The sequence below is a fragment of the Eublepharis macularius genome, chromosome 5 (genome assembly GCF_028583425.1).
Source record: "Eublepharis macularius isolate TG4126 chromosome 5, MPM_Emac_v1.0, whole genome shotgun sequence".
Taxonomy (NCBI): domain Eukaryota; kingdom Metazoa; phylum Chordata; class Lepidosauria; order Squamata; family Eublepharidae; genus Eublepharis; species Eublepharis macularius.
The window spans coordinates 104,864,534-104,882,686 of NC_072794.1; the positions used below are offsets into that span (position 1 = coordinate 104,864,534).

General features: G+C 42.1%; 1 protein-coding gene across 1 annotated transcript; it reads left to right on the top strand.

Annotated features, from left to right (window-relative positions):
• The first annotated feature begins 4,424 nt into the window (after positions 1-4,424).
• On the top strand, positions 4,425-16,725 carry LHFPL5 (LHFPL tetraspan subfamily member 5). The gene is made up of 3 exons (XM_054980413.1): positions 4,425-4,836; positions 16,349-16,411; positions 16,535-16,725. The coding sequence occupies exons 1-3, from the start codon at positions 4,425-4,427 to the stop codon at positions 16,723-16,725; spliced, it is 666 nt and encodes a 221-aa protein (XP_054836388.1).
• The last annotated feature ends 1,428 nt before the right edge of the window (positions 16,726-18,153 follow it).

The window sequence follows — 18,153 nt, forward strand, 5'->3', positions numbered from 1 at the left end:
CCCCAAGAGACTATGTGTGCTATGTTAAGCTACATCCATTGAAGAGAATATTTCCATACAATAGCAGAAACGTTTCCAAATGTGAAAGTTCTCTGAACCTTTGTAGAGAAATCTGCTAGCCATGGAATATCAAGCACCATGATGGGAGGAGGGAGATACTGCAAGACAAAGCAGATTGTAGCTCCCAGCATCTGTCTCCAGCACAAATCTATGCAGGCTGACTCAGCTTCTTCATTCTCTCCTCCAGAAGTCCAATTCCAAAATTCTACCATCTAGTCCCCCATCACTCCCATGGGCATATTGACTACCATGTTCTGGTCCAAGATGTCACATTTCCTGACAACTCAATGTAGCTTCCTCAGGAAGAGGCATGGAAGTTAACATGCCTCCTATTCATTTTAGCACTATTTGCAGCTGTTAAAGGTTTGACTTGTGATCTCATGTGTGTGTTAATACAAAGGAGCTGTGACTCCGTTGTATTGGTCCTTTTGTTTAAGCTGTATCTTTGTAACTTTGGGAAGAGCTCAAAGATTCATTCTGAGTGCATTACAAGCCCTCTGCTATCTTCTGGGTTCGAGGGACTTATACTTTCAGAGGAAAGGGTTACTTAGCTCTAAGGCAAAACAACAAAATGTACTGGAGGATTTAGAATCTTTCTCCCTTAATCATGTCATGGTGTTTTCATCCAGCAAGTCTAGTAGGGCTTTCCACATCATGAAAAGTGGGCAGAGTATAACAACAAGTGTTAAATTCTCACTCTTTTCCAGAGGTGTTACTCAGACAGCTAGAGATATGAGACCACTTTGACAAATAACAGGTGCAGCTCATTGGAAATTTCTTAGGACATGAGTGTATCTCAGTAACACCATGAACTGTGTGGTATACAAGGCCAGCTGCAGATGATCAGTGAGAGGAGTTGGCTGGATACTCCTTGTGGCCTGAAGAGTTTCATTGTAAGGACTTGGTAGCTCCTTGGTAGTATCTTGGTGCTCATTTTCAGGTGAACTTGGGTTTTCTGACATTCAATGCATAGGTCTTTCAGGTTTGATTTAAAACTCCCAATATAACCCAGCCAGATGCCATTTTAGAAACTATCAATCTTAGGAGGAAATACTACAAACCAAGTAATGTTTCTCAAGCCTTGACTTGAGGCCCAATTAAAAGTGGAGCTGGGCATACAGAAACAAAAAAGAAACTGCATCACTTTTGTGGGATATCACATGGCACGCATCACATGCCAATCATGCAGGGATGTGCAAAACGATTTTGGGCATTTGGCATTTTAGAAATGGGGTTTGAGCCCACCATGAACATGTTCCACTAGCCTTCCACTGATGTAAGATGGTCTTCTGCTGGCGGAAGGCTTCTTGCATTGGAAGAAAGCATCATCAGCACCATAATGGATTTGCAGGATGTACTCCTGTGTAATCTGCTTTGAGTCTCAGTGAGAAAGAGGGACTATAATAACAAATAACAATAAGCCCCTGAACTGGATTCTTTAATGGTGAATTCAAAGCTAGTTTTATAAGGAAATCATTCTGACAGTCATTTGTACTGATTTCAATGGGAAACACAGCTCGGTCCCCTCCAAGTCTACAGAGTGAGCAGGGTGCTTTTCACCTATCGGCATGAGCAAAATCAACCCTTTGCTTCTTTCCTGTGCGACAGGTGGGCTTGCTATCACAGGGCAGGGCAAACGAAGCCTGAGGCTTAGACTCCATTTCTATCCTTCCTCCTCTGCCTTGCCTTACAAGGTCTGCAAGCAGTGTGCCTGCTCCTGCCTGGCAGGTACAGCCCCAGGTAACAAAATTGCTCATGAAAACATGATGGGTGTTTATGTAGAATAAGAAAACCTTCCCAGAGCTAATGAGACACTATGGGTATTGGCAAAACATGGAAATGCTGTATATATAAATGCAAGCCAGAGTGATTTTTCCGATGGGAAGATGGGCTACCTGTTCTGGTTGGGAAGAATCTGTCAGGAACATCTCTCTCACAGGCTGTCCTCCCACTACCCAGGCTATTTCAGACCAGTCAGTGAAGGGCCAGAATAGCTCAAACTACGAGGTTTCTCATCACCCCCAAAATAATCCTGTTTGGATTCAGAATGCTTATTATATTTATGCGTGAACATTGGGTTGGATTTTGACTTGAACATTTCTAACTGCACACCCCTAATTCCTGCAGCAGCAGCAGCAGCAGCATGCCAGCATGGCATACATCTGGGCCAATGATCCCTGCTTTGCCGTTGCTGTGGATGTAAAACAACTGGCAACAGCACAGTGCTCTGGGCATGTACCAGTTGCATGAAACTAGAACCCACCCAGTTTTTTAAATAGAATTGATAAGAAGTATTAGCTCTTGCTGTTTCTTCACTTTTTCTTTCATTTCTGGAGTTGGCAATGCTCAGCTGCTGATGTGTGTCTTTTATTTGGCTGGTTGAACACCTGACTGCCAACATTGCACGCAAGTACAAGTAAAAAAGAATTATTGCTGCCTTTGGAACAACTCAGTTAATGAAAATCTATGGATGAAGGCTAGAACCTCCATTCTAAATAGCACTATCTATTCAATGAAAATACGAGATAGTCTTATATGGCTTCAGACCATTGAACCATCTATTCTTTTATTGTCTACTATGCTAGGAAGCATCTCTCCAGGAACTTGGGCAGAGTGGTTCCCAACTCAACTGCCCGAGATCCTTTTGAGTGGAAGAATTTGAAGCTGAACCTGTGTGTAAAGCCTGTGTTGTGTCCTCTACTCTGAAACCCCACATTCTCATTTTGGCCTGAATATTGTGACTTCTCTCCAGATTTGAGTTTCTTCAATGCGGAGAAGGAATCCTGGGAAATCCGCTCTATTGGTTTTGTTCCTCTGCAAACTACACGTTTTGTTATGTATGTCTCTGCTGTAAAAAATGTCTTCTTTGATGGCAATGGAATGTAAATAAAAAAGCTACTTGGAAATGATTGGAGTGAAATATGCTCACTTTTGACACAAGAACAGAAAGCAAATTCCCTTCCTAATTAGATGCTGTTAGATAATAGTTATTCCACTAGCAGTTAGGTGAAGCACATCTATACCATTTGAGGGTGTGTGTGTGTGTTTCTTTCCAGATCAGATCACCTGTTCCTTGGATCACTTCTTAGGTAAAAATAACCAGGAACTCCTGGTCAGGGGTTGAACAGATGTGGAATTTCCCAATGCACTTAGAGATCAAAACAGAGTAAGGCTTTGGCTTGTACTGTTTAATCAGTTGCCCTTGCCTTGAGGAGGGGGAATGGTTCTGTGGTAAAGCACGTTCTTTGCATGCTGAAGGTCTGAGGTTCAATCATTGACAACTCCAGTTAACACGATCTTGGGTAGCAGATGCTGGGAAAGACCTTTCTCTGTCTGAGATTCTGGAAGCTGCTGAGCTAGATGGACCAATTTGTCAGACTTTGTTCTATGACGTTAAGCAGGTGATAGCAAGATGGAATCCTTGCTTTGATGAGCTGTCTCCATTACATAACAAACTGGCCAGGTGGATGGGGTGCCCAGGAGTGTGGTAGAATTTTGGGAAAGTGCTCTGAAATGATAAACGTTGTTGTAATTATTGCTGAGACTAATGAACATGGGGCGTTTTGAAGGCACTAAAAACGTTCCAAAATACTGAAAAGCTTGACATGCTAAAACGGTAACGTGAATTTATTCTTGCGGGCCTGTTTGGACTGATAATCCGCAAGATTTTTCAGTCCAGGAAAAAAAATCTGGGAACGGCAGTAGTTCTTGCAACACGCTTAACTGGACTCCAATAAGTCCCTTTCCCCATCTATCCCACCCCCCGCCCCGGGCAGTTCCCGCCTGCCCTCTAACGCACTCCCCCCCCCCGGTAACGGAAACAGCCTCCACCCTCTCCGCCCGCCTCCTCCCCCTCCTTTAGTCTCAGATCTCGGTTTCTTGCCCAGCTGCTGTCCGCGGTGCTGAAATAGATACAGGAGGTCGCTGTTCTCTAACGTAGCCTCTTACCATGGTGAAGGGATCAATGCCCATAACGAATCAGGAGCGGCTTCACCTCGAGAAGGCGGAGGCGGCGGCGGCTACACGGCAAGCGCCAGTATCTGGGAGGAGGAGCCACGGATAAGCCCCCTCCGGGCGCTGACGGCCCCTCAAGGACCAGATCAGAATGCAAACGGAGCAGTATTCTGAAGAGCCAGCAGTTGAGCCCGAGGCAGGTCTCAGTGTCTGGAACCGCTTCCTGTTACATCGGATACATCTGCTAATAAGCTAAATGTGGAGTACAGAATCCCTCCTGCTCTTCAGTGTTTTCCCCAGAGCAGTGGAAAGCTTGCATTCTACTCACTGCTTATGAACTCCTACTGCTTGTGCTCCATGCTGAGCCTCATCACTTTCCCTAGAAGAGACAGCTTGACCTCAGTGACATCATGGCGAAGATGCTCCCAGCACAGGAGGCGGCAAAAATCTACCACACTAACTATGTGAGGAATGCGCGGGCCATGGGGATCTTATGGGCACTCTTCACCCTTTGTTTTGCTGTGATCATGATGGTGACTTTCATTCAGCCCTATTGGATTGGAGACAGCATTGATACACCACAAGCCGGCTACTTTGGCCTCTATTCCTATTGCATTGGCAATGCCCTTACAGGAGAGCTCATCTGCAAGGGCAGTCCTCTGGACTTTGGCACCATCCCCTCAAGTGCCTTCAAAACAGCCATGTTTTTTGTGGGCATCTCCACATTCCTGATAATTGGCTGCATCCTCTGCTTCAGCATGTTCTTCTTCTGTAATGCAGCCACTGTCTACAAGGTGTGTGCTTGGATGCAGCTGGCAGCTGGTGAGTTGCACAGAGAGAACCTAGGGGAGGGGTTATAACACCTACCTAAGAGTAACCCTTAAATTATAATTACCACAGGCCTAGGGAGCTCACTAAGGTCCCCATGATTATCAGAAACCCCCTGGAGGTATGAGAAATGAAGTGGAAAACCATCCCAACCATTGCTTGGGGACTGATGCTGGTGGAAACAAACTAATGTTTAAGGCCAAACCTGCCACTTCCTTTGTGGCAAGCAGGGACAATACAAACATCCAACATCATACCTATCCCCCTGCTGTATTCTCCAGATCTGCTCTGTAAAGATCACTTGTATAAAGGTTAAATAAATTTCCCAGTGGTCACTCTAGCTGGAAATTCATTAGCAGTATAAGGCCACGCATAGAATAATTAAGTTTTCTCTTGAGACTCCCTCTAAAGACATTATAAAAGAAAAAAGTGTGATAAAGGGGTTGCAATGTTCCTGTGTATTCAAGTTGTTAAACATTGGCCTAAATTCCCTAGAGAAAGTGATTAATACTTTGTCCTGAAATCATATTCTAATGACAATAAAAAATGACAATAATAACTTGTAGCAAGCTGTTCTTGGCCCATGGTGTTGGCTACAGAGTGTTTGATTGTCTGTGTCTAAGGCTCTACACAAACATAAAAGAAAGTAAAATTAAAAAACAACAATAAATCCATGCCTAGGCATCTCACAATCTAAACAGATAAGGAACTCAAGGGAGAAGAGGATATGAGAAGAATTATGCAATAGTGCTTGAATATGGAACTTTTGAAAAACCCAAACAAATCACTGCCTTCTATTGCATCCCCTCAGAACATGTACTTTCTTTATTACAATTATATCTCATTTTTCTGCCATATTGACATGCTAAACAGGATTCGCACAAGTTCTCGTATGCCAGATCCAGACCTGCTTGCTGTATTACGTGCCCAAAAACTCTAATACTCGTCATATTATGGAACATGCTAAGCCATTCCAGTTACAGATGAGGGAATCAATTATTTTAAAACAGAATCAAAGGAATGAAGGGAGAAAACAGGTAAGGAAGAAATGATGAGGTGGTTTGTTTTAAGGAGCTGGCTATCAGCAGCCAGAACATTTTGAGGCTATACAGAAACTTTTTAAAAATAGGGACAGAAATAAGAAATTGAGTGAGAAATTTGATGCCTAACAAGAAAAGAGGAGAGCTGGAATACACAGAGAACTATTGGCACTCCACAGTGGCCCAGCTGTGAAACGTTTTAAATAGCAGACACACAAAACAGATATTGAAAGATAATACGCCCCAGTCTGAAGCAGTTTCCAATTACTAAAAGTAAAGCTGGGACAGGGGGAAGATGAGAAAAACAACTACATCAGCAATGAGAATATCAAGCGATCAGAGTCTAAGAACTGTCTTTCGGTTCAATAAATAATGTTCAGGTGCACCTGGTGCACTCACCGTATTCATTGCACAGCATTTCAGCTCTAGTCATGTAAATGAGAGAAAGGAAGAAATTAAAAAGCTAAAATGGGCAATATATAGCTACAGAGTCAATCCGCTAAGGAAAAAATAGAACACATATTAATACTGTGAATCTAATACAAGAATGGAGTGCCCTATTTATCAATATTAAGTAAAAGAATTGTTTAGGAGAGATATTTATTATACCTATATCATACTTGATTTCTACCATGACACTCAAAGCAGAATACACAAAGTTCCCAGGAGATATTCCATTTAGACATAGATCAAACTCAGACCTGCTTATATTCAGCAAGGTTGCTTTATCATGTGCCTTTGGACCTTACTCTATCATCTATTATCTGTCTCATTCAGAATTGGCTTAATACGATATAGGCCAACCAAACAGAAATTAGTGGTGTGTATGGTACATCCAGAGTGATGCAGTGGTCAAAATGTTGCTGTAAGATCTGGGGCACCCAGGTTCAAATCTCCACTCTGCTAAGCAGCTCGCTGAGTGAACTTGGGCCTGCCATACTCTCTCCAACCATTTAGAACCAAGGGTGTGCCCCTGAGTTACTTGGGGGAAGGGCAAGATTAAAGGGTAGTCGATTGGTATAGATTGCTAAGAGAGAATTAGTATGTTTTAGGTACTTCAGAAGAACTAACATAGAAAGAGAGGAAGAAAATTAGTTAGATGTTTTTAAATATAGGGATGAGATTAAGATAAACAGATGATATTATCAAGCATCTAAACAGTGGAAAGAACTCCACAGGGACAGGCAGGAAGCCATATGAAACCCAGTTTGAAAACATTTCAACTTATTAGACAATTCATTTCAAAATGGGAAATTCATTTTGGGTGTGTGCAGTTAGGTATTTTTTCTCCTGAAAGACAAATCAGTTGCATTATTTAATGCATGTGATGGCATAGTGCTTAACCTATATGACTCTGGTTTATGTAAAAAAACCCAAACATTTAAATTAGGGCATGTACTCTGTGGCAACTTTCCACTTTGCCTAAGATATTCTGTTTAAGTTGGTAGTAGAGTAACTGTCTATGCCCTGTACATAGTAGCAAAATTCTAAGACAGGGCACAGCAATGAGCTTGTGCAGTTTTTGAAGTTCTGGGTATACCTGGGGAGCCAGTGTGCTCCACAGGGAGGTGATGTTGAAATCCAACAGAGACACCTAAAGCCACTTCAGTTATTCATGTCAAGGAGAAAGGCGACTGCCTTCTTATGTTGCCAGCATTGGTGTGTGTGTGTGTGTGTGGGGGAATGGGGCAAACCACTGTCAATATAAACTGAAAATGAAACTGCAGCAGCATTGACTTAGCATTTTAAACAAATCAGAAATAGAATAATCCAAGAACTGTGTTAGTCTTTAATTGCTACTGGACTCCTGTTTAACTTTACTACAACAAAATTATTCCAGCATACACTTTCATGAGTCAGAGCTCACTTAATCAGATGCATGAGTGTCTATCCACTGTAAGTCCAGCTGGTTCAAAAGGACAAATGAAGCTTAGGGTAAGAGGATTGAAAAGATCTCCAAATAGCTCTCACTGCCCAAGCTATAAGGAGCAGATGATCAGTGTAAGATGGGCTGTGGGTAGATGATTTCTTGAAAGCAGAGGAAAGCCACCAAATGTGATATGAACCACAGAATTCAGCAGCCTAGGAAATTCAGCATTCTTTCTTAAATACTTCCAATAGTTTCCACAACAAAGACTTATAATTAAAAAATTATGGGTAATGCCTGGTCAAAGTTGAAGCCCAAAGGGGGACTTTTTAAAGACAGATTTTTGTCCTTTTTCCTTTGCACAATAGGTACTTTGGTCCCCCTCCCATTGCATAAATATCAAAACTGCTTGGACCCTCCCTACATTTCAAAATTTGTTTGTCATGTGGCACAGAAAGCGTTCTGGCCAGAATTTCCCTGGGTGTATTAAATTAGTTGTGTGGGTCTTTGTTTCCTGATTGTAATGTAACTAGGAATTCTACATTAGTCTTACAGATTTTACTACCATAAATATAAAAGGGAAAACCAATATGTCTAAAGGAGCCTAACTTCTTGATCTCTTCTATTTCCCCTCCCCCCAGTTTTCTACCATTCTTTCCCTTTTTCTTCTCCCTTCAAACTAGGAGGGACTGGTATTGCCGTGGTTTTTTTTGTGCTATTTGATAGACATATTAACGAGATATAGATTATTACATGGTCTCTCCCTGTTTATCTTTAGCCAATCTGCCTCTAATGAAATAAAGGATTTATCTCATTAAGTTAAAAGGGTTTGTCTGCAGCCCAGAGGTTCCCTTTCCCTTTCCTTACCTGTATATCAGGGCAAGGTAATGGTGACTAAGCACACTAACTGCTTTGCATGTGACAGACAGCAGACAGGTAAAGCTCCCCCCCCCCGTGCAATCCCATTCTAGAAATTAGGACCGGATTATGCAAAGGGTTTTTTTTTCCTTTGGGGGGGGGAGAAACCCCTTTTCCACTTAGGCCACTTTTAAAAACACTTTCCAAGTATAATTTAGAGGCTGAAGTCAGCGGAATCAAGAATGCCTGGCAAGATCAGGAACTCGACTCGGCTCTTTTCACCCTGATATAAATGATCACATGAGCAGCAAGTAGCAAAATTGTAAGCTTGGGCAGGCAGACAAGAGAGTTCCATAAAGACACAAAAATAATTCAAGCTGGGCAGGAAGGGGTGTGAGTCTATGAGAAGCTGTGATCTTATTTTGGTAAGAAGTGGTTTATTCTATCACATAACAATTCTTGCAGTTGTGCAAGCAAACTTGTATGCTGGGGTTAGGTGGATGCTTGTAACCTGAAACGGTGTAATTAGCATCTGGTGAAAGAGAGCTTGTTGCATGATGCATAGCAAATATTGTGTTACAGAGAGGCTAACAAGTACACTCCAGGTGCCATCTCCCTCAAATTAGTTTTTCTACAAGGCCCAGGAGTCTTGAATAAATACTTCCTTTCCAGGCTACCATCAGTGTAGCTCTTGGAATAGTGAATCATACTGAAGTCACCTAAGGAATTCCATGGATACTGCTGAAAATACTGGATGACTGTTTACTAGCTGGTTAACTCTCAAAACCCAAACCTTGGACAAAAGCACATATCTAGTCATTGCTGGGGGCCAGAGACATCACTTCCAAAAAAACTAAGTGAACATTTGCAGAAAGGAATGACTGAGCCAGAGCTGAGAGTCAGCATGATATATTGTTTAGGGTGCTGGTATGCAATTTTGGATACCCTGAATTGAATCCGAACTCAGTCATGGAAGCTTGCTTAGGCCAGTTACACATACTCAGCCTAACCTACCTCACAAGGGGGTTGTGAGGATTAAAACAGAGGAGGGGAGAATGATGATGTAAACTACTTTGGGATTGTATTTGGGAGAAAGGCAAGGTATAAATATCAAAAGGAATCACCCACTCAGCAAACTTCTAAAAAAACCAGTGGTATTTATTTATCCCTGCTACACCACCAACATGCCCTAAACCAATTAATTGTACAGTCCTCAAGTTTAGGAAGTTAACCTTGTTCTTGTCAGTTATTTGTTTTATTCTGCAGTTCTCTTTTGGTCTAGAAGACTCTCCTTTGATTGGCTTGATGGATTCCTATTACTGCCCCTTCGGAGCTTGGACTAGTTACAGCCCTGTGAACCTAGTATGTACTGTTTCTGGCTGTGGGGGTGGGGGCGGGAGTAGCTAGGGTAACTAGTGAAAAAAGACAAGGAATGAAGATCATCACAGAGAAGTACAGATCAAAATCATCAACCAAATGGAGATGTTTTAAAGAGATTTCTCCCATTTAGATGAACTACAATAATCCATCTTTGGGGACCAAATATAACACAAAAGCGCTATATTTAATAACTTGCTCCCCAAAGCTGTTGTCATGTTAGTCTCAGAAAGATGCAAAAAAATGCCCTTGATGAAGCTGATTACCATTAATATAGGAGGTTAACAAGACTGTTTGTCTTTGTTTTGATTCTTAATTTTACATATGAACCCACTGAGCCCAAAGGAGCATGAGGGTAGGCCTGCTTACTATAACCAGATCACAATAACCAGAACTGCTGGAGTTTTGTGGCTGAAGGATGGGGCTCTGACTGCAAAATAGAGAGCATTTATATTTCACTGTGGTCTGAAAGAGAAAATCATATAATGGCAAGTTGTTTCCTTGCTTTAATATCTCTACATCTGCTAGTTCCAGCAGGGACAATAGCTAAGAGATATAAAACAGGAGACAGAGATTTTGTCAAGTTACTCAAATGAACATCTCCGTTTCTCTTCTCATTTCACACTGTGACACTTTAAAAAGACCATTCCAAGCAAAGTGCTAACAAAGCTATAATCATATGTTGAGGCAGACTATGTTCTAAGCTGGTTGTTGGGGGTTTTCCGGGCTGTATTGCCGTGGTCTTGGCATTGTAGTTCCTGACGTTTCGCCAGCAGCTGTGGCTGGCATCTTCAGAGGTGTAGCACCAAAAGACAGAGATCTCTCAGTGTCACAGTGTGGAAAAGATGTAGGTCATTTGTATCTACTCAGGAGGGGTGGGGTTGAGCTGAGTCATTCTGTAAGAGTTTCCCAGGGTGTGGAATGCTAATGGCGGGAGGCTTCACTGTATCCTGAGGAGGTTCTTTTTGCATATGGATTGGTGTTTGATGTGCTAATCTTCTCTGCAGGGCTATTGTCGGGTGTGGAGTGTTTTGTTGGCCTGGTGTTTTTCAGAACTGGAGCCCATGCTCTGTTCATTCTTAAGGTTTCTTCTTTCCTGTTGAAGTTTTGCTTATGCTTGTGAATTTCAATGGCTTCCCTGTGCAGTCTGACAAAGTAGTTGGAAGTGTTGTCCAGTATTTTGGTGTCCTGGAATAAGATACTGTGCCCTGTTTGAGTTAGGCTATGTTCAGCCACTGCTGATTTTTCAGGCTGTCCAAGTCTGCAGTGTCTTTCATGTTCTTTTATTCTTGTCTGGATGCTACGCTTTGTGGTCCCGATGTAAACTTGTCCACAGCTGCAGGGTATACGGTATACTCCTGCAGAGGTGAGGGGGTCTCTGCTGTCTTTTGCTGATCGTAGCATCTGTTGTATTTTTCGGGTGGGTCTGAATACTGCTTGAAGGTTATGCTTTTTCATAAGCTTTCCCATCTGATCAGTAATTCCTTTGATATATGGCAAAAACACTTTTCCTGTAGGTGACTGTTTTTCCTTGGTTGTTTGATTCATCCTGGGTTTGATTGCTCTTCGGATTTCATTTCTGGAGTAGCCATTTGCCTGAAGTGCGTGGTTTAGATGATTAATTTCCTCATTGAGAAAGCGCGGCTCACATATCCGTCTTGCACGATCCACTAATGTTTTCATTATGCCTCTTTTCTGTCGGGGGTGGTGATTGGAGTTTTTGTGTAAGTACCGATCAGTGTGAGTTGGTTTCCTGTAGACCTTGTGACCTAACTGAAAGTTTGCTTTGCGGATGACCAAGGTATCCAGGAATGAGAGTTTTCCCTCACTTTCTTTCTCCATTGTGAATTGTATGTTCAGGTGGATGTTGTTGAGATGATTCAAAAACTCCATCAATTCTTCCTCCCCATGGCTCCAAATGATGAATGTATCATCCACAAACCGGAACCATACACTGGGTTTGTGGGGTGCTGATTCTAGAGCTGTTTTTTCAAAATGTTCCATGTAGAAGTTTGCTATAACTGGGCTGAGTGGGCTCCCCATGGCCACCCCATCCATCTGTTCATAGAATTCGTTGTCCCATTGGAAGTAACTGGTTGTCAGACAATGATGGAATAAGGCTGTTACATCCTCTGGGAAAATCTGATTAATCAGTGCAATAGTGTCTTTTACTGGAACCTTGGTAAACAGGGATACAACATCAAAACTGACAAGTATGTCTTGTGGATTGAGTTTCAGAGAACTGATTTTGTTGATGAAATCTGCTGAATCTTTGATGTAAGACGAGGTTTTCCCGATGTGGTCCTGCAGGAGATCTGCCAAATGTCTAGCTAATTCATATGTCGGTGAACCAATGGCACTCACAATGGGTCGGAGTGGGACTGAATCTTTATGTATTTTGGGGAGTCCATATAGTCTAGGTGGCTGTGCTTCAGTCTTGCATAATGAAAACATTAGTGGATCGTGCAAGACGGATATGTGAGCCGCGCTTTCTCAATGAGGAAATTAATCATCTAAACCACGCACTTCAGGCAAATGGCTACTCCAGAAATGAAATCCGAAGAGCAATCAAACCCAGGATGAATCAAACAACCAAGGAAAAACAGTCACCTACAGGAAAAGTGTTTTTGCCATATATCAAAGGAATTACTGATCAGATGGGAAAGCTTATGAAAAAGCATAACCTTCAAGCAGTATTCAGACCCACCCGAAAAATACAACAGATGCTACGATCAGCAAAAGACAGCAGAGACCCCCTCACCTCTGCAGGAGTATACCGTATACCCTGCAGCTGTGGACAAGTTTACATCGGGACCACAAAGCGTAGCATCCAGACAAGAATAAAAGAACATGAAAGACACTGCAGACTTGGACAGCCTGAAAAATCAGCAGTGGCTGAACATAGCCTAACTCAAACAGGGCACAGTATCTTATTCCAGGACACCAAAATACTGGACAACACTTCCAACTACTTTGTCAGACTGCACAGGGAAGCCATTGAAATTCACAAGCATAAGCAAAACTTCAACAGGAAAGAAGAAACCTTAAGAATGAACAGAGCATGGGCTCCAGTTCTGAAAAACACCAGGCCAACAAAACACTCCACACCCGACAATAGCCCTGCAGAGAAGATTAGCACATCAAACACCAATCCATATGCAAAAAGAACCTCCTCAGGATACAGTGAAGCCTCCCGCCATTAGCATTCCACACCCTGGGAAACTCTTACAGAATGACTCAGCTCAACCCCACCCCTCCTGAGTAGATACAAATGACCTACATCTTTTCCACACTGTGACACTGAGAGATCTCTGTCTTTTGGTGCTACACCTCTGAAGATGCCAGCCACAGCTGCTGGCGAAACGTCAGGAACTACAATGCCAAGACCACGGCAATACAGCCCGGAAAACCCCCAACAACCATCGTTCTCCGGCCGTGAAAGCCTTCGACAATATGTTCTAAGCTATTGCAGTTTCTAGAGTTAGAGATCAATTGTGTCTGCAAGAAAAGAAGACAGAAAGAGGGCAGCAACTTTTTAATAAGCATGAACTATGGCTCTGCAGCAGAGGCTACAGTCACAATGCACCAGCCTGTAGTATATTAAGCTTAAATAACTATAAATGTGGCTGTTTTAAGGCATCAATTGCTGTATGTCACCAAAACAGTATTGAGAATGTAGATTAACAGTTTCTTACTGATTTTTCCTTCTACCTGCTTATCAGTAATGATGGGATTACTCCAGAAGCACTTAGAAGTTCCATTCAGAACTGGGTTGCATCTATCTGCCCCTACACGAATATTGAGCAATGACTACTTTGTTTTCATTTTGACTTTTTTGGATGTGATCTTTGTTATGGACAGATCTGTATGCGTTATGAAAGAAACAGATCTGTCCTGTTTAGTTTGCAGCATGGCATAAAATGCCATTTCACTGAGATGGACGTAACACACATATATATCTCAGAGGGAAGAGAGAGCACAACAAACAGATGTTGTATCTTAGTCACCTGTCACAATACTTTGTCCGATTAGTGGGGGTATCAATGAAATATTTTCAGTCTTAACACTTATCCATTCCACTTTGTATACTGCTTATACACCACACCATTTAGGATTCTAAAGGGAAATGTTTGATTAAATCCTTCTTTGGTGGGAGTTTGAGTGGCACCCCACTCTCTGATGAGTGCAAAAAGGAAATTGCCAGTCCATTAATATTCCAGAAATAGAGGCCAAAAAGGTGTACGCCTTTGTCATGTTTTGCCAAGTCCAGAAGCCTTGCTGGGATGTGGTGTGCCTGATCTCTCTGTCTCAGGTGGAGAGATGCCTGAAGATTGTGCTTAGTCAGGTAAAAAAAACGTGTTTTGTTTTCTGTAATTCTGTAGAGTTAAATCTTTATAGCATTGTCCAAAGTATCTATACTACCCCACTAGTTTTGACTGGTAGAGGACTTCTAGATTAGCTTCCCCATGCACAAACATCCCAATACATGCTTTCATATAAACAAGGAAAAGGCAGGTAGGGAACTAACTCACACAGATAAAATCCAGAAGCTGAGTTGGAGCAGTTTAGCTTTGATAGCTTTTAGGTTCAACTGTAAGTGGTGGCAGGCACATTACCAAGGTTATATCCCTTGGGTCAGAGAAACACAGGGATCTCTATGCAATGGGTCATCACATTAATGCACAGCACAGGAGATTAGAATCCTTTACTGTCTTAAGCTCATTGTTCTTTAATAGCTCTGTACGAAGTATCTGCTCTTCCCTTTCAGATTGCATAGAATGATGAACTGCAAAAGCTTAATTAATAGCTGGATTAATGTTGAAGCATGATAGATTTTTACTTTTGGTCCCATCCAACTCTATGATTCCGTTTTTAAATTACAATTTTATATCACTTCAATTTTCATGTCTTCTCTCAAAGAGTCTTGGAAGTTGATGTCTAAGAAATATTAGATTCCCAGCCACTTGTTACAGAACTGCAATGCCCAGTGTACCAGAGAGAGACTAGGCTAGGGCTGCCGTGAAAATATGCCCAAACAGAACCACTTTAGTAGCCAGTGATAACTCTCAACAAGATGAACTCCTTAAATTAACTAAAACAGGCTGTAAGCACATCCTATGCAGTGTTTTAAAAATATGCATCTACAATTCCGCTGTGGTATTTTGAATTCCTCTTTGGGCCAGTTCCTATGTTGGAAAAAGGTGCCATGACCAATCCTACCAATAGCTCAAGCAGTTCTGCAGTGGGACATTTTCCAGATACAGACAGTTCGGAAATTGTTTCTAGGAGGATGCTGTTGTATCCACCAAGGCATTGATCACGCAGCTTTCCATGTGAATGCATCTCCAGGGACTGATACGGCACATCTTACAAAGTCTTTTTGTAATGTATGATGTACTAAGTTTATGTATGGCATAGCAGGATTTCAGGTATTTGGGGCAGAGAGGGCTGTTATGGATAACTGGAGTAGCCCCAAGGGAAGCCACATTTGCAGTAAAATTACTGTTGCATATTCATAGCAGAACTGACAGGGGTTGCCAAGGCAACATCTAATATATGCCATATAGCCATTTCTAGCAATGCAAGGTTCCAAACAATCCAGGCTCTTTTATTCTCATCTTCTGGGCATGGAGCAGGGGTCACATAAGGGGTGTGGGGGTTAGTTGTGAATTTTCTGCATTTTGCAGGGAGTTGGACTAGATTACTTTGGAGGTCCCTTCCAACTCTATGATTCTGAGATGTTACACATGCCCATTACTTTTTTAAAAAGAGAGGCATGGCTAGTGCATAAAGTTTATGCTCAGGAACAGCCTGAATAAGTAAAAGCATGAGAGACTGTGCTCCAGAAGAGCAAGTGTTATTCCAAGGAGGCAATGGCTTCCTTTTGAACTAGCAGCCTCCTCCCTAATCTTTGGCACGCACAGAGTGTGGGTACTTGGTGCTGAGGGAAAGGTGCTGCCACTGAAAACATCACACACACACTGGCTCAAAACAAGGTGTGCTTGGGCAGGGAAGAGGTTGCACAAATTCAGATTACTATCTGTCCAGCTAAAATGTGGGTATGAAGGCTGTCCTGTGATGATCATCCCCATAATCAGTTTTTACATATGAAGGGAGAGTTGCAGCAGATGCAGCAACACATCCTGTCAAAGCTGGTGAAACATGGGCACAAAACTCCACTTTCAATCTGCTATCCACCCCCTCATCTGCTTGCATTGCTGAGGGCCTGCCAGCACAGCTAGAATTACATTCACAAACCCTTCTGTATAAAAGTTATCTCCCTTAACCAGGCACCTGTCTTACATACCACATAATAGGTGTTAACTGTCATATAGTATAATAATTAAACCATCTTCCTCTGCAGCTACAGGTCTGGCAATAGGTTGCCTGCTTTACCCAGATGGCTGGGACTCCCCAGAGGTGAAACGTATGTGTGGAGAGAAGACTGACAAATACACACTAGGAGTGTGCACAGTACGCTGGGCATATATCCTTTGCATTATTGGGATCCTCGATGCTCTCATCCTCTCTTTCTTGGCATTTGTGCTAGGCAACCGGCAAGACAATCTCCTTCCATCTGATTTCCAAGTAGATAACAAAGGTAATAAATCCTCATTTGTTAATGAAACCTTCCTTTCTCTGCACTGTCCTATAGTGACTAAAGCCAAATGCTTGGTTATACCCACTCAAGGAGGACAGCCCTCCACAGGCCCTGGTATCAGAATATTAGGCATATACTGAGAACAGTAAGGACTGTGGAAGAGGGCATGAGTTAGGCATTGTGCTCAGTCAGAATTGTATTATAATCCAAAGCAGCACTCAATCTTATAGGTTCTACCTGCCTGGCTTGTTAAGACTAGTGTTCATGTAGGACTGGGAGACATAAAATACAAAATACCTGGGGATACGGTTGTGCTTAGCTTCACTTGTGCAATTAGCATTGGCCATACAATGAGAAATTAAGCATTTAATGCTGAAGTCTTACTTATGGGGTGTACCCGTCTGTGGGGTGTACTCATATTTAAGAATCACTGAAAACAATCTTCAGTATAGTACTTCACAAACATTTTTAGATAAATGTTTTTCAGCACTTGTGATTATAACAAAGGACTATGAAAACTATATATAGTTTGCAAAAGATAAAATGACATCTCTACATTAGCACCAGGAATGTGACCACTGCCCTACATCCCTTTCTAAAGAGGCATACAATGCCATCAAGCCCAGTCAGCCTGATACACAGGCCCAAAGCAGTCTTTACTGGCACCAAGAGTATTAAGTTGCATTCACTGCCTCTTAATTGCAAATGCAAGGCACAAAGGGCTTTCACTATAAAGCTGCAGTGTAGACTGCTATTCACCTCTGCATCCATACGGATGCATGGCCAATAGTGGCTTTCAATTTAGCATTGGAAGGTCAGGAGCTGTGTCACTCAAGTGCTGGTAGATTCTACTCCATGTATATTATATGGCATCATGACTTGTATTCCTGGAGAGTCAGATGGTAAACAGGAACTGTTCCCCAAACAGCAGCCATGTGACCTGGGGCTACCAGGGAGAAACATCCTCATTCCTTATTTGCAAAAGTCATCATTTGAATATGTTTTGTCTCACAGAAGGAAATGAATGAAGATGAAGACTGAAGGAAACAGAAGGCTGTTGGACATTACAGCACCAACACCCATAAAATATTTGATCACAAAGACACAAGAACAAACAATGACCTCAACAAGGGAGGACTCTTTTTGCAAAACTGACTCTTCGTTCTTCAGAAAAGCCTAGTTGCTTTCACAAAACTTTTCCTTTGCTAAGAATGATATTCTGTACAACAATCAATGAGTTGGATCCCATGCTGCACCCTTCCCCAGGACATGGAATCATACTTTTGAGGAAGACAAGTTCTGCTGCAAAAGGGTTCCACGGTTAGCAGCATGGATTCATAGGCTCCAACTGTGTTAGTAAAATTATTTTGAACTGGGACTCAATCAAATGGAGTTAAACAGGGAGCACAGACACCTTTATATATACACATATGATCTCTCTCTCTCTCTCTCAGGTCTTTTGGGATCAAACCCATTTCGCAATGCCTGTGTTATTGACAAATGATATAATGCATTTAAATATGTGTAACTACACAAAGGATAACGTCTAATGTCACCTCGTATATTTT